General features: G+C 34.3%; 2 protein-coding genes and 1 pseudogene across 2 annotated transcripts in view; all 3 read left to right on the forward strand.

Annotated features, from left to right (window-relative positions):
* LOC107557577 (NAD-dependent malic enzyme, mitochondrial-like) overlaps positions 1-3,518 on the forward strand; it is a 23,533-nt gene extending 20,015 nt beyond the window's left edge. Inside the window, exons 14-16 of the mRNA XM_016241052.1 lie at positions 703-773; positions 1,416-1,514; positions 3,305-3,518. Of these exons, the coding sequence (XP_016096538.1) occupies positions 703-773; positions 1,416-1,514; positions 3,305-3,358 (224 nt within the window). The 3' untranslated portion in view covers positions 3,359-3,518. The remainder of the gene's footprint in view (positions 1-702; positions 774-1,415; positions 1,515-3,304) is intronic.
* Positions 3,519-5,970: 2,452 nt separating this feature from the next.
* Positions 5,971-10,804, forward strand: LOC107557578 (zinc phosphodiesterase ELAC protein 1-like; annotated as a pseudogene).
* A 960-nt stretch (positions 10,805-11,764) lies between these two features.
* Positions 11,765-23,922, forward strand: LOC107557579 (mothers against decapentaplegic homolog 4-like). Its single transcript, XM_016241053.1, has 11 exons — positions 11,765-11,846; positions 13,058-13,398; positions 14,346-14,520; positions 14,618-14,647; positions 15,402-15,614; positions 15,798-15,867; positions 16,738-16,775; positions 16,855-16,905; positions 18,399-18,587; positions 20,735-20,938; positions 22,936-23,922. Exons 2-11 carry the CDS (start codon positions 13,159-13,161, stop codon positions 23,145-23,147), a joined length of 1,422 nt encoding a protein of 473 aa, XP_016096539.1. The 5' UTR covers positions 11,765-11,846; positions 13,058-13,158; the 3' UTR covers positions 23,148-23,922.
* The last annotated feature ends 1,950 nt before the right edge of the window (positions 23,923-25,872 follow it).

Here is a 25,872-nt window from a genome sequence, read left to right on the forward strand (position 1 = left end):
AGGACAGTGGACAAGACGAGAGGAGCAAAAGCAGGGAAGGTAACGGGGAGGAGAGGGAGAGGAAATGCGACCGCCTTCGCTGAGAGCCAAAGAAGACTAATTACATGGACTAATTACAGTCAAATAGTGATGGCTGTTTTAATGGTTCGCTCTAAACACATCCACATTTTAAAGTTGCTAAGATCTAACAAGCATGTTAAGATGCTTAAGAACAAATGTGACCCTGGACCACAAAACTTGAGGGGTTGTTTGCAATCTCACAAAAATTTAGATCATCTGAAAGCTGAATAAATAAGCTTTCCATTGATGTATGGTTTGTTAGGATAGGACAATATTTGGCCGAGATGCAATTATTTGAAAATCTGGAATCTGAGGGTGCAAAAAAATCTAAATATTGAGAAAATTGCCTTTAAAGTTGTCCAAATGAAGTTCTTAGCAATGCATATTACTAATCAATTAATTAAGTTTTGATGTATTTACAATAGAAAATTTACAAAATATCTTCATGGAACATGATCTTTACTTAATATCCCAATGATTTTTGACATAAAAGAAAAACCTATCATTTTGACCCATACAATGTATTTTTGGCTATTGCTACAAACATACCCCAGCGACTTAAGACTACTTTTGTGGTCAAGGGTCACAGATGGTCTAAAACCGGTCTGAGTGTTGAGCTGTAGTTTGTGATTGTGATTTCAGGTGTAGCTCTGGCTGTTATACTCAGTGGAGTGCGACACATCAGTGATACGGTCTTCCTTGAGGCCGCAAAGGTAAATACACAATCCTGAACCACACTTAAGACCAGATTATACTTTTTAAAAACAATTTTTTTTTTTTATATGTGCATTATTTTTAAATTCAAAAGGGGTAAATTGTTATAGTTCATCATTATAGTATAGTTCATTTTATTGTACAGTATTGAATATTGTCTCATCTCACCACAAAAGATGTTAGTTTTCAGGAATTTTTGTAGCTGATTTATCCAAAAGATTTAACCAAAAGAGTTGTTTTATCAAAATTTAAGTTTTCATTTACATTTAGCTGAAAACTGAAAATAAATGTTATTAAATATTCAATCAATCTATCAAATGGATTTAATCAACTCAAGTAAAATTGTTGTATTAGTTTTTTTTTTATACAAATAAGTTGTTATATAAGTTGATATAAACCTTTACATGGTGGCTGTCATAACTTGTTTTCATTATTGAGTGTATGTTTGAATAAATCTTCATTTTAATCAAGAACATAATGAATTTGTAATGTAGTGCATATATTTAGCAACATGCTCATCTCTAGAGTTATTTCATAAGTTATTAGCCCTATATGGCCTGTGTGTAAAAAGCAGAAGTTGTACTACCCGTTTTTGTTAATATTTGATATTGTAACTTGATCAAACATTGTTTGTTTTGTAGACGCTGGCGGATCAGCTGACAGATGAAGAGCTGAGTCAGGGCCGACTGTATCCACCCCTGTCCAACATCAGAGAGGTGTCACTGCAGATGGCCATCAAGGTCAGACTGTGTGTGTTTTAGGACACAGTATGTCACAGACTGCGATTGGATTAAGATGTGCTTTACTTGGTTCAGAGTGAAGCACAGCATTTACGCACATGTAGTCCACGATCTGAGAATGACTTGATTCAAATCGGACATGAGCGGCTACTCAAGTCGTATTTGCAACTGGGAAACTCTTAAACTTTAAACGTATAAGGAGAGAAACAGCTGTAATACTGTTATGTTTTATTTGCTTTTCCCACAACATCTACATTGCTTTCTCTTGTCATTACAGTCATGTATATTTATGCATATAAATAACCATTTGATGCATTTTGTTTGTATTGTACACAGCCAAAGTAGCAGTTATATGACCAAATCTTTCTGAATCATCAGCAAGCTGAATATCTAGATAGTGCGGTGAATGTTTATGGTTACCAATGAATAGGATGCTACATTTTATTAAATATCTTTTGGATATTGACTAAATATCTTCTATACAATTTGGCTTTAAAAAAAGATTTCCCCAAGAAATAGGCAAGAATCAACTCATGAATGGGCTGTACGCCATGAGTTCTCTTTTTTTTTTTTTTCTTCTTTTTTTTGACAGCAAAGCACTTGATTGCAACAAACTTGTAATTGCATCTTCAGAAAGGAAATTTCTGATGGCACATGAAGGCAGCATAAAGAACATACAATTCTGAGCTTCGCTCTGAAACCAGCAGAACATATTTTTGTTTGTTGGCAACCCGTCAAAATAAAACCTTGATGGCTTACAGTTTGAAAATAAAGAAATTAAGTAAATATTAGAATTATAATTATACAGTAAAAAATAAAACTTTTATAACTATTTTTTACAACATTTAGTAGTTTTACTACAACATTTCACATTTAATATTTTTTATTTCATAATCACAATAAAATCATGATGATTATTATTATTTTATAGCCATATTGAATTGGTATAAAACAGTGGAAATGTGGCAACTTTGAAATGGTTGCTGAAAAAGGTTTGATTTGTTTATTGTAAAAAGAAAACTAAAGTATGAACACTCACATTTTTCAAGTTTTTCCCAAAATCATTCAGGCCTAACAAAATGTCACAAAAAAAGACTTTTGTCAGGCTTTTTAAAATTATTTTTATTTTCTGTGCAGATGCACTCAACTAAACAACCCAAGTAACTCTAAATGCTTTTTTAAAAAAATGATTATTCAAGGCATCTGGTGAAAATCCCTATGGAAGCCCGTTTCTGCCACTGGATAAAAAAGAAAAAAAGATCATTGCGACTTTTTATCTCACAATTACGACTTTTTTTTTCTCCTCTCAAAATTTGACTTTATCTCGCAATTGCGAGTTTATATCATGCAGTTCAGAATTGCGAGATGATAAGTCATAACCTTTTTTTTTTTTTTTTTTTTTCAGTGGCGGAAGCGGGCTTCCATAAATCCCTGTTTTTCAATATATACAGCAAAAAAACTAAATATTGTAGTGTTTTTTTCTTTCCCCCAATATCGTGCACCATGTGTATATAAATAGCAGGGTTTATAAAGATCTTAAAAGGGTCTTGATCGCCCTTTCACAAATTAAATCCTGGAATTTTTTTATTTTTTTTTTTTTTTTTCTGAAAAGAAATGGAAATTGGTTGGAAGTTGTTGTATTTTTCAAGCTTTGAAAATGTTCTTTAATTGGTCTTTAAAAAGTCTTCAGTTTACCTTCATAAAACTCTCATGAATCCTGATAAGGGACACAAATGCCACGTGTTTTCTGTCAGAACCCCTTACTAAGACGCTGTATGTTTTGTGCACAGGTGATGCAGTACGTGTATTCAAAGGGAATGGCGGAACAACACGTTACAACATAATTCACAGAAGTTTGAAAACCGGTTTTATATTTCTTTTGACACCTTACCCTACAAAATATCTAGTGAACACTCGTATGTTCCGGACGAACACTGAGATGTTTCGTTTAAGTCAGCCCTGTGTAGTGCTGGGCGGTATACCGGTTCATACCGAATACCGGCGTTTATTTTTGTTATGATGTGAATTTTTAAAATACCGCAATACCGGTATATGTCACTTAAACAACGTTGGGAACGCGACACTGTTTGAAAGGGGTCTCTTTTCACTGCTGCACTGTGGTGAGGGAACCGCTGTATGTGTTACTAAGCGTGAAAGTTCAGAAACTGAAGCTGTAGAACTAATAGAACCTGATGACACAGAAGATCTCATCCACAATATCCACACTGACCACCACAAATATCCAGCGCCCGCTGCCTTCAGCTCCCGCGTCTCACACACACACGAGCGCGACTTTGGTGTGATCAATGTTGTACTGCACCTGTACTGATGTAATTTAATGTTTCTGTATGCAGTCCTTCCTTGCATCGAGAGGTGATGAGCAGGTGCATTGTGGGTAGAGATTATTTTGCTATGTGATGCTGCTTTAGTGTCTGAACACTAGATGATGCTCAGAACCCTGTGTGCGCTGTTACAAGTGCAGAATAAAACCTTTGTGCTCGAATCACTGCTAGTCTGTTTGCTGCCCTCATTTTGAAGTAATTTAACCTCCTGAGACTTTTGTCGTCAGTAGAGGACATTATATTGTAGTGAGTTTCTCTGAGACGTTGTAAGTCTGGATGTCCTGTACAGAGCACATTCAGTGCTTCTCAGAGATACCAAATATTTGGAGGTTTCACCATGAACACTCCCTCTCCTTGATTTTTAAAATATGGCTGATATTAATTTAGTGATCAAATTTAACACTCTTATGGAAATATGATAATCTTTGGTAATTATCATTTAAATCTGACTTATTTTTGAACTGTCATAAATCATCATCTCAGGAAAATGTTATGGGGTTTCAAATCAAAATATAACTTTATGTAACAGCATATTGGGAGACACAACAAATGAATAGGGAAATAAATTAAATGTCAATATTCCTATGAAATATTAGATATTATGAAAATCTTGCCAATTACACTTCTTTTTTTCATTTCATGTTGCCCCAAGAACACATTAATATGCAAATTAGATACAGTAGATACATTGTATATTATGGGGAAATCCTCTTATGCATAAAGCAAAATGGTATATCAAATTATAATGTTATATATTTCATAGCATAGTTGAGAATCATCTTTATACAAAGTTTAGAATAAAAAAATCCTGAAACCTAAAAATGTATTGATGATTTATTGTTTTTGCCTATTCATGTTCATTCATGTCTTTTTATTATAATTTTTTTTTTAATTGAGTCCTGGTTTCCTTCACATAGGACATTGCATAGCATATGAATAAAATATGTTTCACTATTGTGATTTTTTTCTTATGCTCTAAACAATGAAATGACATGAAAAAATACTAAATTCACAAAACCTTTTTTTTCTGGGTCTCAGGAGGTTAAGTATTATTTTAAATATGTTATAGTTAAAAATGCCAGCTAATTGAAGTAAACTAACACACCATCTGGGAATTATGCATAAATAAAAATAAGAGATGCTTTGGGGATTCTGTAAAAAAATAGTTACTATTATCAGTATATTTTTATATTAATTTTAATCTGTCAAAATAAGGTAGTTTTTTTTTTTTTTTTTACAAGCAAATGTTAAAAACCAGTAAAAAATATAATACGTATTTTTTTTTAATTTTACTTATTTATATATTAAAATTTATATACAATTAGTTAAAATTATGCTTAGTAAAATGCTAAAATAGCATATATTATAAGATATACTTTTACTGATTTTTAAATTTGTTGATTTAAAATTTGTGCATTTTTATATGTATATGTATATATATATATATATGTATATATATATATATATATATATATAACTAATTTACTTTTAAATGCTAATATGCTAACGTTGAATTATATACAATTAAAAATAAGAAGAGATGCCTTGGGAATTCTGTAAAAAAAATACTAATATTTTTTTTCCCATATAAATACATTTTCATCTGTAAAAAATAAATACAAGGACATTATGTCAGCAAATAAAAAACAGCAATAATATAGTAATATTTTTATTTTAATGATTGTTTTATAATATCGGTTTCATAATATTTTTACAGGTTAAAATTTATTTGTATGAAAAAATAGAATGTTAATATAGTAAAATACTAAAATAGTATACACTAAAATATACTTTTGCTCATTTTTTAATTTATGCTGATATACATTTTTTACTGATTTACTTTTAAATTAATACTAATATCATGCAAACGTTGCCTTGGCAATTGTGCTCTGATTAAGCTGCAACATATTATTAGATTAGTGTGTGATGTTATGCTGACCTCTAGTGTCCCTGAAAATAAACCTTAATGTACTTGACAAGGACCAGACATAATATCAGTCACATTTTTAACATCTTATTTATAAATTGAAATAATTTTATTTTTTAAATAATACGTCGGCGTCGTACTCGTGCCCCGGATGTTAACGTTGTTAGTCGTCACATGCATGCAAAACATGGACATCACGTTCCAGCGTATCCGTCTCCCAGTCGCGGCGCGTCTGCGCTGGTGTTGAGGACCGGAGGGGAAAGTTGGCTGTTTGACTGTGAAGTGACATGTGGCCAAGTATGGTGACCCATATACTCAGAATTAGTGCTCTGCATTTATCCCATCCAATGTGCACACACACAGCAGTGAACACACACACCGTGAACACACACCCGGAGCAGTGGGCAGCCATTTTTTTTTGCTGTGGCGCCCGGGGAGCAGTTGGGGGTTCGGTGCCTTGCTCAAGGGCACCTCAGTCGTGTTATTGAAGGTGGGAGAGAGCACTGTACATTCACTCCCCCCACCTACAATCCCTGCCGGTATGAGACTCAAACCCGCAACCTTTGAGTTATGAGTCCGACTCTCTAACCATTAGGCCACGACTTCCCAAAATCAGTAGAGGGAGAGGGAACACAGACTCAGTTCATGAGGAGTTCACTTAAAGCGAGTGAGTGCTTTAAGTGATGCAGGTCTGCTGAATGTCTGAGCTCGTGCTGGTTCAGTTTGAGTTCTTTTGAATGCATCTGGAGTTGTCAGCAGGTGTTTCGTGTTGTATTTACATGTTGCATGCTCGTCCGCTTTTGGGTGAATCTCATGAATCTGTTAAAAAATATCAGTTCTGTATTTCAAAATCAACGGAAACATATGAGACATTATTTTTGCTTATGAGAAATACTTTAGGCCCCTTTAGGGCCATCAGTGTGTGTGTTTTAATTATTACTTTCATGACAATAATCACATCCTTCACTAATGTCTTAATTACTGCAAAGGGGGGAAAAAATCACTACTGCTATAAAAATCTATTGTTTAAGATTTCTTGGTAGTATTTGTTGTACTACCTTTTATTTAGTTTATTAAAAAATATATATATATAATATTTGTACTGATTTCTTTAATTTAGCTGCTCAAAATATTGTATTAATTGTTTTTTTTAACAGGTTCCAATTTGAATTTATGCTTATATGAAACAACACAATATTTTTAACAGATTTTTAAATGTATGCATGCTCATATGAAGTTATTGTATTACCGCTTTACTTATTTAATTTAAAATGAATGCTGATGTAATGAAAATACTGCATTATAAATCACTGTAGGCTATATTGAAAATCACATTTGAGAGAAAAAAAGCCCTCTATAATACATGACAATTTGGACCCAGAATGTGTTTAATTGACATGAAAAGTGCTATGCTTATATAAGTAATATTGTGAAATAGTATTGCCATTTAAAATAATTGTTTTCTGTTTTAATATATATTAATATGTAATTTATTCCTGTGATCAAAGCTGAATTTTCAGCATCATTACTCCAGTCTTCAGTGTCACATGATCTTTCAGAAATCATTCTAATTTCTAATATGCTGATTTGATGCTCAAGAACGATTTCTGATTGTTATCAATGTTGAAATCAGTTGCTGTTCATATGTTAATATTTTTGTGAATGGAAAATTGAAATTGAATAAATAATTCTTGCTGAATTAAAAGTTTTAATTTCTTTCAAAAAACAGTGATATGTATGTGTGTGTGTGTATATATATATATATATATATACAGTGGGTACGGAAAGTATTTAGACCCCCTTAAATTTTTCACTCTTTGTTATATTTGCAGTCATTTGCTAAAATCATTTAAGTTAATTTTTTTTCCTCATTAATGTACACACAGCACCTATATATATATATATATATATATATATACATACACACACATATGTAGTCTTATATTTTCAACTTTCCCATGTTCCCTGTTCAGGCAAAATCACCAAAGTGTTCATATCGCACCTCCATGGTGATCATCTCTTTGGTCTTCCTGGTTTGCTGTGCACCATCAGTCTGAACTCAAACCCCCAGCCGGATCAGCCTCCACCCTGCGTGGACATCTACGGCCCGCGGAGGTTAAGACACTTCCTGCGTTAGAGCTGTCCAGCTCGCAGCTGCTCTTCCCGTATGCCGTGCACGAGCTGGAGCCGTCGGATGAGCAGTGTCCCGCGGAGGGGCATCTCAGTCCTGCGCTGACCGCGAGCAGCGATACGCTTCACCCACAGGAGCGGCCCGGCTGAACCGTACGGCTGGACCCGCACACGGACTGTTACCACCTCATCGATGACAAACAGTTTGTGGTTCGTGCTCTACCACAGAGTCCCATCGTTTGGGTTCTCGGTGGAGGAGCGAGAGCGTCCAGGATGGTTAAACACAGACCTGTTGAAAGAACTAGGTAACTTGTTAAAGGCAAAAAGCTGATTAATTTATTAAATATTATTATTTTTTTTTATTTATTATTTAGCAGTTTATTTTAAAATATACACATTACAGGTACAATGAACCTTTTTTTTTTTATCAGATGCACAGTAATTATAGTTGGGTAGCATTTTGGGATTTGAACGGTCTTTCTTTTTCAGTTACCAGCCTAGATTTCCAGAAAGCTGAAATGTGAATATGTTTTTTGATATACATTTCTACCTTTAATGTGTACAAAAAATAGGGTTGCAAAGGGGTGGAAAGTTCCCTGTAAATTTGGGGAAACTTTCCAAAAATCCCTGGAATATTCCAAAAAATCCTGGAAAGTTTCCAAAATTTCGGGAATGTTTCCGAAATTTACTGGAAATTTCTAACCTTTTTAAATTTACAAAACATTCTAACCTTTTTGCAACCCTACGGCAGCCTATCTCCACTGGGTAAGTCGTTGCTCTTTCCCTGGCATTCTGCTACCAGGTCTGCATACCGTGACTTTTTTCGCTCGTATGCCTCGTGATCTGCATCCTCCCAAGGCACTGTCAGGTCCGCTAGCATCACCAGTTTGCTCATCTCGGACCATGCCACAATGTCCGGTCTCAATCTGGTTTGCCCAATAGAAGCGGGGAATTGCAGCCGCCTGTCCAGGTCTACTCGTAATGACCAGTCACTTCCACTAGCCAGGATTGAAGTCCTGTGCTTAGAAAGGCATTTCTGCACTACCTGACCTGCTGTTACAAATTGGACGAGCTGAGTCATAAGGCTCTGATGCCTCCCGGCTGCCATCATCCTTGCTCTTTCTGTGTATTCTGCCAACTTCCGTAGCACCTGATCGTGACGCCACTTGTAGCGACCCTGAGCCAAAGCAATTTTACACCTGCACAAAATATGGTGGAGGGTTCCCTGAGCTGCATTGCACAAGCTGCAGATTTCTTCAGCCCCAAACCACCGTGCCAGGTTAACTGGGCTGGGAAGTGTCATAAGTTGATCTAATAATGAAACTTAACCTGGCTTGGGGAATTCTCCAAAGGTCGCTCTAGCTGACTGACCTTGGTAAGATGTCAGCCCACTTTGTCCACTGGCCTTGACCAACAGCTGTCACAAGAAGTCTTTCCTTTCCAATCTCATCACTTCTGTGACCATTAGATTTTTTCGCTCCTTTGATGATGCCTTTGACCAGAATTTACATGGTTCACCCCAGCCAAGACCCTGTCTTCCCTCCTGGGTTTTTCCAACCACCTCTTGGTGCTTCAGGTTGGCAATGGCATTGTCGACACATTCCTCTGCCTTCCACTTCCTACATTGGCACCAGCGTTTCGGACAAAATAGTCACTTGATTGTCTAAACTCGAGTACAAGCCTGGTCTTCTCCAGCCTGTACCCAAGTGAGATGCTCTTTATTGGAAGCTGAAGAGCATTTCTTCCAAACGGTGCTGAATCTGAAAAACATTGCGGCAGACCAAGCCACTTACGGATATAGCTATTGGAAATAGCATCCAGCTTTGCCACTGTTGTTGCTGTTATTTAACCGTGTCAGCCCTGATTGAATCCATTTTATCTTTTTAATTAGTCTCCTCCGTGTCACCCTGTAGCGCCATTTTGGAGAATATCCACTGAAAGTAAACAGCGTATGCTGTTCTGTGTCAGCTGCATCACATACTTTTTCCACGTTGTTTACACTTTGATTTGAACGAAAACAATGTATCCGTCTGGTGTGGCTGACACAGAACAGCATACGCGGTTTACTTTCCTCCAAAATGGCACCAGGGTGACGCGAAGGAGACGAATTGTTGAATAAAGTCGTTATTTTTGTTTTCTTTGCGTACAAAGTATTCTCGTAGCTTCGTAAAATTACGGTTGAACCCCTGATGTCACATGGATTATTTTACCGATCTCCTTGTTACGTTTCTGGACCTTGATCGTGGTAATTACATTGCTGTCTATGGGAGGGTCAGAGAGCTGTTAGAATTCATCAAAAATATCTTAATTTGTACGGGTTTAGACTGACATGAGGGTGAGTAATTAATGACAGAATTTTCATTTTTGGGTGAACTATCCCTTTAAGATAAAAATGTTTTAAATCTCTTTTTATGTAGTCTTTTGCAGGTTTGAAACCGGGACCTCTATACGGGTGTCTGAAGAATGGAGAGTCTGTGACTAGATAGTAGATGTGTATTGACCGCCGGCGAGGTGCTGAAGGGCCGTAAGGTGTGTGTGTTCGGGGACTGCAGTGTGCCGCTGTGTGAGGGGTTTAAAAGGGCGTGTCAGGGGGCAGATGTGCTGGTGCACGAGGCCACACTGGAGGACGGGCAGCAGGAGAAGGCTGTGGAACATGGGCATAGCACTCTCAGCATGGCTCGACTGCGGTGTGCTGGTTCTGCACCACTTCAGTCAACGCTACAAACCCCAAACACTGCGGCGAGACGGCGACGATGACGTAACCGAGCTTAAGAGACCGGCTGAGCTTGTGCTGCGGGGGTCAAAGATGGAGGTCATCCTCGCTGAAGACTTTCTCACGCTGCCTATTGCGCTCAAGAAGAATTTGACACCGTAGTAGTACCTGTAAGACTTAAGTATGGACACTTTTTTCTAAGAATTATATTTTAATTCAAGGAAATGTTTTAATAAAGTCTGTCAGTTTTTATCATATTCTAGAGTGTTATTTATTCAGAGCTGAATTCTTGAGTAAATGTGTCTCTGTTGGACGTCCCTGAGCAGGTGAGATTTTAACTTGTTTATTATGTTAATCATTTTATTTTCATAAACGGAGGCTGCTGGACCAGTGAACTGAGGTTGGTAAGTCTTGCTGCATCTTATTTGGCCTGATTAATGTCTAATGACATGTATGAACCATTTCAGTGTTCTGTATGATGATGACTTTACCCTGTAGAGACCTCTAAATTATCAACATGAGAAAAACCTGCTGCACTCAATCTACTACATGCCTTCTGTCGTCTGATTGATTGTTTAGGCTTTTTTTTTAGCAAGTAATAAAAAGGCCTTTTAGTATAATTGTAAAAATGTCCACCTTCAGCTTGTGGTTCACGTGTCTTTTTGTTGTTTAATCTTTATTGATTTTTATAAAGTAAACAGATGAATAACTTTTATATTGTTAGTAATATTTCAAGATGAACACTTGTTGGACTGAAGCAAATTAGGTGATTATCCGTACATCTTAACCTTTTTTTCCCCCCCTTTTTTTATTTTATTTTTTATTTTTAAACCTTTGCAGGTGTTTTGAGTTGATTAGCTGATTGGCATGTCACCATATTCTCATTTGTTGAGATAGTGAATTGGTGGGTTTTTGTTAAATGTGAGCCAAAATCATCACAATTAAAAGAACCAAAGACTTAAACTACTTCAGTCTGTGTGCATTGAATTTATTTAATACACGAGTTTCACAATTTGAGTTGAATTACTGAAATAAATGAACTTTTCCATGACATTCTAATTTATTGAGATGCACCTGTATGTTACACATTGACCAGCTGTTTTACTAGCAGTTTTCAGTCATGAACCTAGAACAGCATCTGTGTGGGCGGGGCGTGTTTACGCTCCCGGCGACGTCACCACGCTTACGTAGAGACGGTCCGTGCCTTGACGCCATGCATCGTAAGTGTTACTGTTGGCAGTTTCTCATTTTATATTTAATTTCCACTTAATACTTTGCTCTAGCACTAAAGTAGGCACTTTATTTGCCCGTTTCCCACATATATAAGGAGTATCTGCTAGTCGGTTAGCTCGTTAGCCTCATAGTGAGATCAGTAGTATTGTCACAGACTGGACTGTGATTTATTATTATCGCGTTCACATATTTAGCTGCTATAATAATTAAGCGTAATGATGTGCTTTTGATGAGTTTGTAATTGAATAGATCAGTCTGACTTCACTGGGATGGTTTGTGTTGCCATCATCGCTGTTTTAGATGTTAATTAAACGGATAAATCAACAATTCTGCATAAATATGAACACAACGGTGTAATCAATAGTAATGATATGTGGTATGTAAATTCTCAATTAGTTCATGTTTCACTAGTCTTGAACATAATCTACTTAATTGTATTTGTTTTAGTTTAATGCATTTTTATTTATCTGTCTGTGTGTGTGTGTATATATAGTGGGTACGGAAAGTATTCAGACCCCCTTAAATTTTTCACTCTTTGTTATATTGCAGCCATTTGCTAAAATCATTTATATATATATATATATACACACACTGCCATTCAAAAATTTGGGATCAGTAAGATTTTTATTGTGTTTTAAAGAAGTCTCTTATGTTCATCATGGCTGCATTTATGACCAAAAATACAGGGGGGAAAAAACTGTAATATTGTAATATATTATTACCATTTAAAATACTGGTTTTCTATTTTAATATACTTTAAAATAGAATTTATTTCTGTGATCAAAGCTGAATTTTCAGCATCATTCCTCCAGTCTTCAGTGTCACATGATCTTCAGAAATCATAATAATATGCTGATTTATCATCAATATTGGAAAAAGATTTCTATTCTAAATAAACGCTGTTCTTTTTCACTTTATTCATCAAATAATCCTGAAAAAAGTATCACGGTTTCCAAAAAAAATTAAGTAGCAAGTTTCCAACATTGATAATTACTTCTTTAAAACACAATAAAAATCTTACTGATCCCAAACTTTTGAACAGCAGTGTATATATATATATATATATCTGTCTGTTTTTCTGACTGAATTCAATGTAACATGCTTTATAGGCATGTCAAATAATTGTATGTTTGTTTTCTAAAGCATAGTGCAAAATATTGTATATTAAGTCATGCTTACAGTCTCTCTGTGTTTTTAGGCTGGTGTGGACCACGTCTCGACACCAAGGTGTGAAGACAGACGCGTTGAAGGACGTTGGTTTGTTTATTCTCACCTGTGGTTGAGTGTAATTCCAGCAGCATGTCCGTCTCCAGCACACCCACCAGTAATGATGCCTGTCTGAGCATCGTCCACAGTCTCATGTGCCATCGACAGGGAGGAGAGAGCGAGTCTTTCTCCAAACGAGCGATCGAGAGCTTGGTGAAGAAGCTGAAAGAGAAGAAGGATGAGTTAGACTCTCTGATCACTGCCATCACTACGAACGGAGCTCATCCCAGTAAATGTGTGACTATACAACGCACGCTAGATGGTAGACTGCAGGTCTGTTTGATTATTAAAATGCACTGTTTTATTGTCTTCAAGGAGTAGCTCACATTTAAAAATGAAAAAATTGCTGATACTCCCCCTCAGGCCATCCAAGATATAGATGAGTTTGTTTCTTCATCACAGATTTGGAGAAATGTAACATTCCATCACTTGCTCACCAATGGATGCTCTGCAGTGAATGGGTGCCGTCAGAATGAGAGTCCAAACAGCTGATAAAAACATCACAATAATCCACACCACTCCAGTCTATCAGTTAACGTCTTGTGAAGAGAAAATCTGTGTGTAAGAAACAAATCCATCAAGACATTTTTAACTTCAAACTCGCTTCTGGCTAAAATATGAGTCCATAATAACACTTCTCCCAGTTAAAAAGTCCATCCCATGTTGTCCTTTCACATCAAAATCCACCAACATATTTGTTAAAAACAGTATTAATTTGTAAACATACTTGATGGGTGCATATTTCTCTTCCGATGCAGATGAGACGATTTTTTCACTGGACAAAACAGTTATTATAGACTTGTATTTTAGCCGGAAGTAATGATTTAAAGTTCAAATGCCTTAATGATGGATTTGTTTCTTACAAACATGCAAGACGTTAATTGATAAACTGGAGGGGTGTGGATTATTGTGATGTTTTTATCAGCTGTTTGGACTCTCATTCTGACGGCACCCATTCACTGCAGAGGATCCATTGGTGAGCAAGTGATGGAATGCTACATTTCTCCAAATCTGTTCTGATGAAGAAACAAACTCATCTACATCTTGGATGGCCTGAGGGTGAATAAAGTTCCAGAAAATTTAAATTCTTGGGTGAACTATTTCTTTAAGATGATCTATAAATGGAAGTTACTATGGTATGAAATTCTGTTCTATATTTTATCTTCCGTGAGCACAGTTCTGCTGTGGTGATGTGTAGATACATTTCATTTGTTTCTCAGGTGGCCGGTCGTAAAGGATTTCCTCATGTTATATACACACGGCTGTGGCGATGGCCGGACCTGCACAAGAACGAGCTGAAACATGTGAAATACTGCCAGTTTGCCTTTGACCTGAAATGCGACAGCGTGTGTGTGAACCCGTACCACTACGAGAGGGTCGTGTCTCCAAGCATCGGTGGATTGTTTTCTGTTGTCATGCTGCGAATTGAAACTTTCTTACTATGTAGGATAATTCTTATTTACATGATCTCTCTCTGTCTTTCCATTTTCAGATCTGTCTGTTCTGACTCTGGGCGGCCCAGGTGAGGGTGCTCTTAATTAAAAACATTTTTTTTAAATGATCTGTACTTGCGTATTGTTATAATTCATTTAAAAAAATGTTTGCATAAATTGTAAAATTGACCCAAGACACACATGCTACCATTCAATAGTTTGGGGACAGACTTTACATTAAATTGATCAAAAGTGTCAGTAACTACATTTTATAATGTTACAAAAAATTATATTTCAAAAGATGCTGTTTTGTTTTTTTTACTTTCTAGTCATCAAAGAATCCTGAAATAAAAGGATTATGGTTTATTTTAAAATGTTTTAAAAGAATATTATAATATAAAAAAGCATAACCGTTTTCAGCATTGATAAGACATGTTTCTTGAGCAGCAAATCGGCATATTAGAATGATTTCTGAGGGTTCATGTGACACTCAAATTCAGCTTTGCATAACAGAAGTAAATAGCATTTTAAAATATATTCAAATATAAAACATTTATTTTAAATGGAGATCATATTTCACAGTATTACTTTGTTTTTGGTCAAATAAATGCAGCCTTGGTGAGCATTAGTGACTTTCAAAAAAATTCCAATCACTCTCTGACGATTTTAAATAATTTAAATTCAAATCAATGTTTCATGTCCTTTTATTTAATCGATTTGCTAATTAGCCATACAATAAGCAGGATTTTATACAGTCTGTTTCCTAGTGGAATTTATTTTGGAATAACTGTATGTGATCCACTGCAGATTGGTGAATAAGTCATTTAGCCTGTGTAAGTGTAGGTCCGAGTGTAGATCCCCTGGTGAAGGATGAGTTCGATGGTCAGCCGTCTCATTCTGCTGCTGATGGAGGTCACAGTATTCAAACCATCCAGCACACAGCCTCTTCCTCTGCCCCGCCTGACGCTTTCAACAGCCCCGCCCTCCTGCCGCCAGCCGACTCCGCAAGCTCCGCCTCCACATCTGCATTCACCAGTATGGCTGCAGGTCCAACCAGTAAGTCAGTATTTCTTCCATTTGTGCAACCAGCAGGACAGAATGCATCGCCTATTTACATGTCATGCAGCACTTCATGCATCTTCTAGCTATAGCCCATCTGTCAAATGAACATTGTCCTGGTACCTGATGCTCTGATATAGCTCTGAGAGTGTATGATATCCACATGTTTTCCTCCATTAGATGCCCCCAGCTCATGGCCCAGAGGAAGCATATTAATTTTATTTGTTATTTTAGTACATCGAGATTATTAGTCTGTCCCAGACAGGGTTATTATCATTAAATTTTATTGTAAAATAAAATGTTTTGCTAATTGAAGTAAATAGCTGAAATAAAATAAAATATAACTTTAACACTGTCCTTATCAGTGATATTTTAATATCACTGAGATAGTATTATAATTTTTATTCATATTTTGAATTTGATTTTATTTTTATATTTTCAGTTTTTATTTTAAAGTTTTAGTATTTTTTTTATTAGTTTTTTCAATATCTTTTTTATGTTTTATAATATTTCAGTTAAATATGATTTTATTTCAAGTAAGAACGAGTTTTTTTCTTATTTTGATGTTTTATTTTTATTTAGAATATTAATAATGAATAATAAGCCATATTTGTTTGCAATAAAAATTATTTAATTAAAATGATTGTTTATGGTTTTATTTTTGGAAAACTAACAACACTGGTATTATTAAAACATATTATTTAAGTTTATAATAAAGAAATGTTATTAACAATAAATAATACATTTTCAATTATATTGTTTGTTTATTGTCACAATAGTAGTAATATTAAATCATTAATAACGTGAAATCAGATTTGTTTACAATCAGAATATTAAGAATTAAGTAATAATAAAGCATATTTGTTTACAATCAAAATGATTTCTGTTTTTGTGTGGTTTTAGTTAGTGTAATAACCCTGGTCCTTAAGAAGTGTAAGCAACAGCATACAGTTCTACAGTTCTCCCTTCTAAGCTGCAAACTGTTCTCTGTCCTCCAGGCTTCACATCGGTAAAGGTGTTCAGCTGGAGTGTAAAGGAGAGGGTGACGTGTGGGTGCACTGCCTCAGTGACCACGCTGTGTTTGTGCAGAGCTATTATCTGGACCGCGAGGCTGGACGAGCTCCGACCACCCTCCTCTTCCTCATACGGGCCAGTACTGTGAGTCACTAGAACTGCCCCTAACTACCATCACTGCCTGTTTTACTCTCATCATTAAATGTTTCTCTTTGTCTGTCAGGGTCAGTGCATAATGAGCTGGCGTTCCAGCCGCCCATATCCACCCATCCAGGTGAGGAATAAAACACACTGCATCCCGATTCACTAACTAGAGAAACTATAGTACGTGAGATAAAGATCAAGAACGATAACTGTAACAGTGACTAACACCAATGCATGTTTATTGTAAGCACACGCTGCAGTTTTGTCACCTGCTGCTTCAAATGCTCAAGCTCTTTAAAGTCAGGTGGATTCTGATTGGCTGTCAGTGTTTTTCAGCTAAAATAATCGTTCTGAGTGATTCCAATCATATCATTCCTCGGGGTTGTTCTTGTTATAGTTGTGATGTGAACATCACTATTCTCGTTATTAAAACTTATTATTATCATCTTAGAGTGAACAGGCCTTTAGTCTGTCGTAGTTGTTATTGTTAACTGAAACTAAATATATTAAAAACATTTTTGCTACCACTTTTAACAATAAGGTTTCATTTGTTAACATAATGGATTGACAAATGCTTCTAAAGCATTTATTAATCTGAGTTAATGTTAGTTTTAACATATACTAATGCATTATTAAAATCAAAAGTTGTCTGTTAATATTATTTAATGGGCCTGTGAACATGATCTTTACTTAATATCCTAATGATTTTTGGCATAAAAGAAAAATTATTATTTTGACCCATACAATGTATTTTTGGCTATTGCTACAAATATACCCCAGCGACTTAAGACTGGTTCTGTGCTCCAGGGTCACACATGTGTATACAGTGTGAGGCCGCTACTTTAGATTTTTTTTATGTAGTTAAACTACAGTCAAGCAACCTCTGAGTCAGCCACACTACTAGTAGTTAGTCTACAAACAAAAACAACATTTAAGCTATTTAAGGTCTTTTTAAATGTAAATAATGAAAGATTCAATCATATAAGTTTACAATAAAAATCTTAGTAATGTTACATAATAAATATTATATCATATTATTTGTTTATAATCAGAATATTAATAACATTAAATAATAAGAAGAAATACTATTTGTGTTTGCAATCTGAATAATAGTAATATTAAATAATGAAATTAAATCATATTGGTTTTCAACCAAAATATTAATAAGTAAATGATAATAAATCATATTTGTTTCCAACCGAAATAGTAGTAATATGTAATATTAAATTATATGTGCACGTGAAACTATTAATAATATTAATAAGATCGTATTATATCATGATCTGTATTTACAATCTTGTTAACATAATGGATTGACAAATGCTTCTAAAGCATTTATTAATCTGAGTTAATGTTAGTTTTAACATATACTAATGCATTATTAAAATCAAAAGTTGTCTGTTAATATTATTTAATGGGCCTGTGCTAACCATAGACTGTATAAAAACATGGACGTAGTGTCCGTGACGTCACCCGTAGATTTCCCATCAGAGAAGGAATCAAAACATTATGCAGCCATAATTTAACATTTTAAATATGCGTATTTCAGAATTCATATTAAAATCCTGTGATATAAGTGTTGAATGTACTAATTGATTTGTAACTGCGCGGCCTTCTGCTCAGCTCCAGATTACTGGTGCTCGATTGCGTACTTTGAGATGGACATTCAGGTGGGCGAGACGTTTAAGGTGCCGTCTAACTGTCCCGTGGTGACGGTGGACGGTTATGTGGACCCGTCAGGTGGAGATCGCTTCTGTCTCGGCCAGCTGAGTAACGTACATCGCACAGAGGCCATCGAGAGAGCCAGGTGTGGTGATTGAATCGTCACTGGTAACCCTGACACTGTGTCCTTATCAGTGGTATTTAGGATTTTTATTTAAATTGTGAATTCAATTTTATTTTTTGTATTTTCGGTTTTCAATTTTAGTTAAAGATTTTAGTCATTTTGTTGTGTGTTTTTGTCATTTTTATTAATATTATTATTATGTTATATAGTTTTATTTCAGTTATTTTAGTACATCAAGTTAAACTAAATGAAATGCGAGAGAAGAATTAGTCTGTCCCAGAAAGGGGTATTATCGTTAAATGAAACGAAAACTATTCAAACATTTTTGCTAATTGAAGTAAAGCTGAAATACAATAAAATAGAAATAATTTTAACACTGTGTCCTTTACAGTGTTATTTCAGCAACACTGAGACAGTATTATAGTTTTTAATTCATATTTTGATTTAGATTTTATTTTTATATTTTGTTTAAATTTTAAAGTTGTAGTAATTTTGATGTGTATTTTTGTCATTTTTATTAGTTTTTTCATTATTTTTTTGTTTTATTAAATTTCAGTTCAATATTATTTTATTTCAAGTAACATGTTTTTTTTTTATTTAGAATATCAGTAATGAATAATAAGCCGTATTTGTTTACAGTATTCAGTATTATTTAGTATATAGTATTAGTATTATATTATTTATTATATTTATATTATTATTATATTTATTATATTAAATAATAAATATAATACTTGGCCAGACGTCACTTCACTTCGCATTTTTATTTATATTGTGAATTAAGTTTCATTTTTTGCATTTTCTGTTTTCAGTTTTAGTTAAAGATTTTAGTAATTTTGTTGTGTGTTTTTGTCATTTTTATTAATATTATTATATGTTATATAGTTTTTATTAATTTTATTTGTTATTTTAGTACATCGAGATTATTAGTCTGTCCCAGACAGGGTTATTATCATTAAATTTTATTGTAAAATAAAATGTTTTGCTAATTGAAGTAAATAGCTGAAATAAAATAAAATATAACTTTAACACTGTCCTTATCAGTGATATTTTAATATCACTGAGATAGTATTATAATTTTTATTCATATTTTGAATTTGATTTTATTTTTATATTTTCAGTTTTTATTTTAAAGTTTTAGTATTTTTTTTATTAGTTTTTTCAATATCTTTTTTATGTTTTATAATATTTCAGTTAAATATGATTTCAACCAAAATATTAATAAGTAAATGATAATAAATCATATTTGTTTCCAACCGAAATAGTAGTAATATGTAATATTAAATTATATGTGCACGTGAAACTATTAATAATATTAATAAGATCGTATTATATCATGATCTGTATTTACAATCAGAATATTTAATCGTAATTTGTTTACAAAATAATGTTGTTTTTTTTCTGTTGACAAACTTCAGTGTTTATCTCGCCTAAGAACAATAAGGATCTTAGTTAATGTGACAGCAGTAAACTTGTTGATACATTTACACTAAATGCAACTAATAAAATGAGAAAAAGTCAACCTAGTCAACTGCAGCATTTATCAAATTAATTCACTTTGACTTAATGCGTATGAGCAGCAGAATTCATTTATACTGGTGATGTACCACATTTAAGTAGTCAAAGTGTCTTTTTGTGGTATTTGCTGCTTCAGTGCAGTGTAACAAGTTTGCATCCTAATAGCATCCTTTATGTGGCTTTAAAGGTGCCATAGAATGGAAAACTGTATTTACCTTGGCATAGTTGAATAAAACAGTTCTGTACATGGAAATGACATACCGTGAGCCTCAAACACCATTGTTTCTTCCTTCTTGTGTAAATCTTGTGCACTGTGAAACAGCCAATCAGAGCAGAGCTCAACATTGAGCTGCACTGTGAAACAGCCAATCAGAGCAGAGCTCAACATTATTATTCATGACCCTTCCAAATAAGGTAAAAACAGAGCATTTCATTCTAGGTACAAATCCTAGGGTTGTGAATGGACATGTAAAACCGTTTCTGGAGATTATTTGACCTTACCTAAGCCACATACCTTCTATATAGATATCAGAGAACAATTTAAAATATTGTATCAATGCATTCTATGGCACCTTTAACTAACAAAAAATGTACAGTATGGCTGCAGGAGTAGCACATTCAAGAATAATTCCACATGTCTTCACTGGTAATTCAGCATCTTCATCACTACTGAATATCAAAGGCGTGCGGCTGCGTGACGTCTGTGTTTGGTGTCTGCAGGTGTTTGATCTGCGTCAGTGTCATCGGCAGATGCAGCAGCAGGCGGCGACGGCTCAGGCTGCAGCAGCTGCGCAGGCGGCTGCGGTGGTGGGAAACATCCCAGGCCCGGGTTCGGTGGGAGGCATCGCCCCTGCTATCAGTAAGTCTTATTAACTTTCATTTATACATGTATAGATCCATATTACATCAGTTTTCTGTCATTATTAATGAAGCCCAGTCACAGAGCAGCGGTTCGTGTGGTGATCAGGGCTGGTAACTGAAAGATTAGAGTCTGTGGAATCCATGAACTTTTTATTTTTTTTTAAGTGGTGGATCCAAATGATTTTTGTGCCCTTCGATTCTATAAATGTTATTTTTTTTTTTTATTATTATTTTTTAAATTTTTCTAAATATTGGAACTAAATGATTTTCATGACATTCAGTTCAGTTAACTTAAAAAAAGAAATAATAATAATAAAATAAATAGATAAAATACTGGAACCAAATGATTTTCAGGAAGTTCAAATCCTATAAGGATTTTTTATTTAAATAAATAAATATATATATATATATATATATATATACATATACTGGAACAGAATGATTCAAGATGCTTGAATCCTATAATGATTCTTTATTTAAAAAAAAAAATATGTTCGGTTCTGTTAAGTTTTTTTTTTTTTTATATATTACTAGAATCAGGTCCTATACTGGTTCTTTAAAACCAAATAATTTTCATGACATTCGTTTCTGTTAAGAGTTCTTTAAAAAAAAATACTGAAACCAAATGATTTTCATGACGTTCTTATTCAAATATTAGAAACAAATATTTTTTATGACATTCATTTCTGTTTACAGTTCTTTGAAAAAATAATAATAAATAAATACTGTAGCCAAATCATTTTCATGACATTCAGTTTTAAGTTATTTATTTATTTATTTTTTTAGTAACACTTTACAATAAGGTTTACATTAGTTAATGTATGAACAAACAATGAACAATACATTTATTACAGTATTTATTCATCTTTGTTAATGTTAGTTAATGAAAATACAGTCGTTCATTGTTGGTTCTTGTTAATTCACAGTGCATTAACTAATGTTAACAAGCACAGCTTTTGATTTTCTTCGATTCTATAAATGTTATTTTTTTTTTTTATTATTATTTTTTAAATTTTTCTAAATATTGGAACTAAATGATTTTCATGACATTCAGTTCAGTTAACTTAAAAAAAGAAATAATAATAATAAAATAAATAGATAAAATACTGGAACCAAATGATTTTCAGGAAGTTCAAATCCTATAAGGATTTTTTATTTAAATAAATAAATATATATATATATATATATATATATACATATACTGGAACAGAATGATTCAAGATGCTTGAATCCTATAATGATTCTTTATTTAAAAAAAAAAATATGTTCGGTTCTGTTAAGTTTTTTTTTTTTTATATATTACTAGAATCAGGTCCTATACTGGTTCTTTAAAACCAAATAATTTTCATGACATTCGTTTCTGTTAAGAGTTCTTTAAAAAAAAATACTGAAACCAAATGATTTTCATGACGTTCTTATTCAAATATTAGAAACAAATATTTTTTATGACATTCATTTCTGTTTACAGTTCTTTGAAAAAATAATAATAAATAAATACTGTAGCCAAATCATTTTCATGACATTCAGTTTTAAGTTATTTATTTATTTATTTTTTTAGTAACACTTTACAATAAGGTTTACATTAGTTAATGTATGAACAAACAATGAACAATACATTTATTACAGTATTTATTCATCTTTGTTAATGTTAGTTAATGAAAATACAGTCGTTCATTGTTGGTTCTTGTTAATTCACAGTGCATTAACTAATGTTAACAAGCACAGCTTTTGATTTTAATAATGCATTAGTAAATGTTGAAATTAACATTAAGATTAATAATTGCTGTAGAAGTATTGTTAATGCTTAGTTCATGTTAACTAAAGTACTTAACTAATGCTAACTAAAGCACTATTTTTTTTTTTAATACTGGTATGAAATGATTTATTGATGTTCAGTCACATCTGCATTCTCCCGCCGAAGCAGGCAAAACGGAGTAATAAAATAGTAAAATGGTGTTACCTGGGTTTGTAATGATCGGGTCTGCCTGTACTCAGGTCTGTCTGCTGCGGCGGGCATCGGCGTGGACGACCTGCGGCGTCTCTGTATTCTGCGCATGAGTTTCGTCAAGGGCTGGGGTCCCGATTACCCTCGCCAGAGCATCAAGGAGACCCCGTGTTGGATCGAAATTCATCTGCACCGCGCCCTGCAGCTCTTGGACGAGGTTCTGCACACCATGCCTGTAGCCGACCCGCAACCTCTGGACTGATGCTCGAACATTAAACCTTCAACCTTATTACAGTTGACCTCTGACCTTAGCCATGAACTTCAGCAGAGTCGTCACTGATTTTTTTTTACGCCATCTGGCAACATGTCGAATACCAGCAATACTACAAAACAACACTAACTTTGATCGATCCAACAGGACTGTTCATCAAAACACCGTAAAAATCACCCTTTAAACGAGACGTTCACTTTTGATGTTTAGAGGAAATGGACTCATGCAGAATGGTTGGAGTGGAGATGTGTAGACTTCATATTGCATTTAATCCAGTGTCAGTCAGATGCGTACCGTGGCCACATACACACTGCAGCGAAACCCAGATGGTTTGATGTTCTGTGCACAACAATCATTCACACAACAAAGATGAACCATGTGCAAATCGTCCGAAAAAATCGAATGCATCAATTCTATTACGTTTTTATTAAGACTAATTTACTAAGAAATTCATTCAACTTATCTTTCATTGTAGTTTGTACAACCATTATCCTATAAATCATGGCATTGAACTGAAAGGTTTTATGAACACTCTAGACAAACATTCCAAATTATGTAACGATTATGGGGTAAAATTATGTAAATGATTGCATTAAATTGAATGCAACTAATTTATGTAACAATGGTTTTATGACTTCTGGATTATGTCATTTGCATTGATCTGAACGCAGCAATTGACGTAATCCAGAAATTGCCAGACCGTTCTCACGTACACTATCATTCAAAAAGTTTAGATGTTTCTTAAGCAGCAAATCAGCATATTAGAATGATTTCTGAAGGATCATGTGACGCACTGAAGAGTAATGATGCTGAAAAATCATCTTTGATCGCAGGAATAAATAAAACAGTTATTTTAAATTGTCCAACTATTTCACAATATTACTGTTCTTACTGTAAATACAGCCATCGGAGAAGAGACTAAAACCGATCTAAAACTTTTGAACAGTAGTGCAATTTAATTGTATTAAATTTAATGCATTTACATCATTTGATAAAACAGAAACTACCATAAAACAAGCTGAATAAGTATTTACAAAAATGAAATGTGTATATAATTTGCATCGATTTGAATGCAACAGTCCATGTAAAATATGGTTTCGCAAACTAAAACTTACACAGAAATTTGTTCAGCCTCTGTTTAATGATGGTTCGTAAAACCATTTGTCTGTTGCATTAAAGGTGGGGTAAGCGATTTCTGGTAGCCAATGTTGACATTTAAAATCACCAAAACAAACACGCCACTACCCCAAAAGGGTCTCGCCCCTATTTTGATAGCTCCGCCCCACACATATGTACGCAACCCAGGCAATGATTAGTTCTGTGAAACAAAGCAAAACCTATGTTACACCGTGTCTACACCGGACGCGAGTGGCGCGGCACGACAAAATACTATAGAACTCATTATAATCAGTGATGCTGTCTACACCATAGATATAGCCTATATACAAATCTATGGTCTACACTGGATTATATACACACACACACACACACACACACACACACACACGATTAACACAGAAATAAGAAACCGAAACAGTTTACATATTCAATTTCATTTAATATTTAGAAATGGAGAGTGCACGCAGAAATTCGGCTTGTTACGCTCAGCTTGTTTTTGATGAATGAGGCATGTGGGACAGTAACTTATAGGATTCAAGAAAACTCTATTGTCACTTCCAAATCTTTGTAGTGAGTATGTGGCCAGAATATTGTCCTTTGTGTGTTTATTTTTTTTATTTAGCATTTTTCTATAACTTTAATAACTAATTTATATCAAGCACTTGGTTACTTTATATCACCTGTAAAGATTTTCACTAAACTTTCCCTGGAAGGGCTCCGTCTCAAACTGAGTGCAGTCAAAATTAAATTTAGACTATTAGAAGACATGAATTATGATTTCTTTGAGATGGAGCCAAGTGTATTTTGTCTTTAATATAAAACTTTCCCTCCATTTAGCCCAGGTGGGTTAGATATAGTTAATACTGATTATTTTACTGTACTAACCAGTTTTGTCTTGTGCATTTGTATCTTTTCTTCTTAGTGTTGCATGTTCATGTTGGCATGGAGCCGGAGCAACATGTGATAATCAAACAGATTTAAGAGGCAACAGTATTGAATATGAAGGCGTGTTCAGAATGGCATGCTACTGTTTTGGCAGCATGCAGTATTGTTCATAGTACATATATGATCATATTGCACAATGCTCGATTTGATGGATTTTCGGTGTGTCTAAACTAGAGTAATAAACATACTAAATGGTAATATTGAAGCAATATAAGGCACATTTTTCTCATTTTTGACTCGGTGTTTGATCAGAAGTTCAAAAGTTGAAGATATTACATAAAAATTAGATTACAAGTGCATTCTGGATGCCACTTGCGGAATTAAACATGCAGCTTGGCACAAGGTGACAACAATAAAACAAATACTGTTTGAAGTGTTTAGCGTTGTATATTACAAACTGTTTCACATATTTAAAAACCAGTATGCAGTATATAGTGTGTAGTACACTAGTACTCCATTCTGAACACAGCCTGTGTGTCAACTAGAGAGACGGCTGAATGAGCGACTAGTTGAGCAGGTTGTTCAGGCTGATGGAGATTTTCCAGTGTGTTTCTTCACTTATTAGTGCTTTTCATCTGATCGACAGTAGACCGAAATCACTATATGACTGAAACATACTATTACAGTACTGTAGATATGAGAATACAGTAAT

Source organism: Sinocyclocheilus grahami, unplaced genomic scaffold (assembly GCF_001515645.1).
Source record: "Sinocyclocheilus grahami isolate Dianchi unplaced genomic scaffold, SAMN03320097.WGS_v1.1 scaffold609.1, whole genome shotgun sequence".
Lineage (NCBI taxonomy): Eukaryota > Metazoa > Chordata > Actinopteri > Cypriniformes > Cyprinidae > Sinocyclocheilus > Sinocyclocheilus grahami.

Coding starts and splice junctions, on each gene's coding strand:
- LOC107557579 (XM_016241053.1), top strand. CDS start 13,159: ATGTCCGTCTCCAGCACACCCACCAGTAATGATGCCTGTCTGAGCATC. Junction 14,521..14,617: donor GGTCGTGTCTCCAAGCATCG/GTGGATTGTTTT, acceptor TTCCATTTTCAG/ATCTGTCTGTTCTGACTCTG. Junction 15,868..16,737: donor TTAGTACATCGAGATTATTA/GTCTGTCCCAGA, acceptor AGGCTGGACGAG/CTCCGACCACCCTCCTCTTC.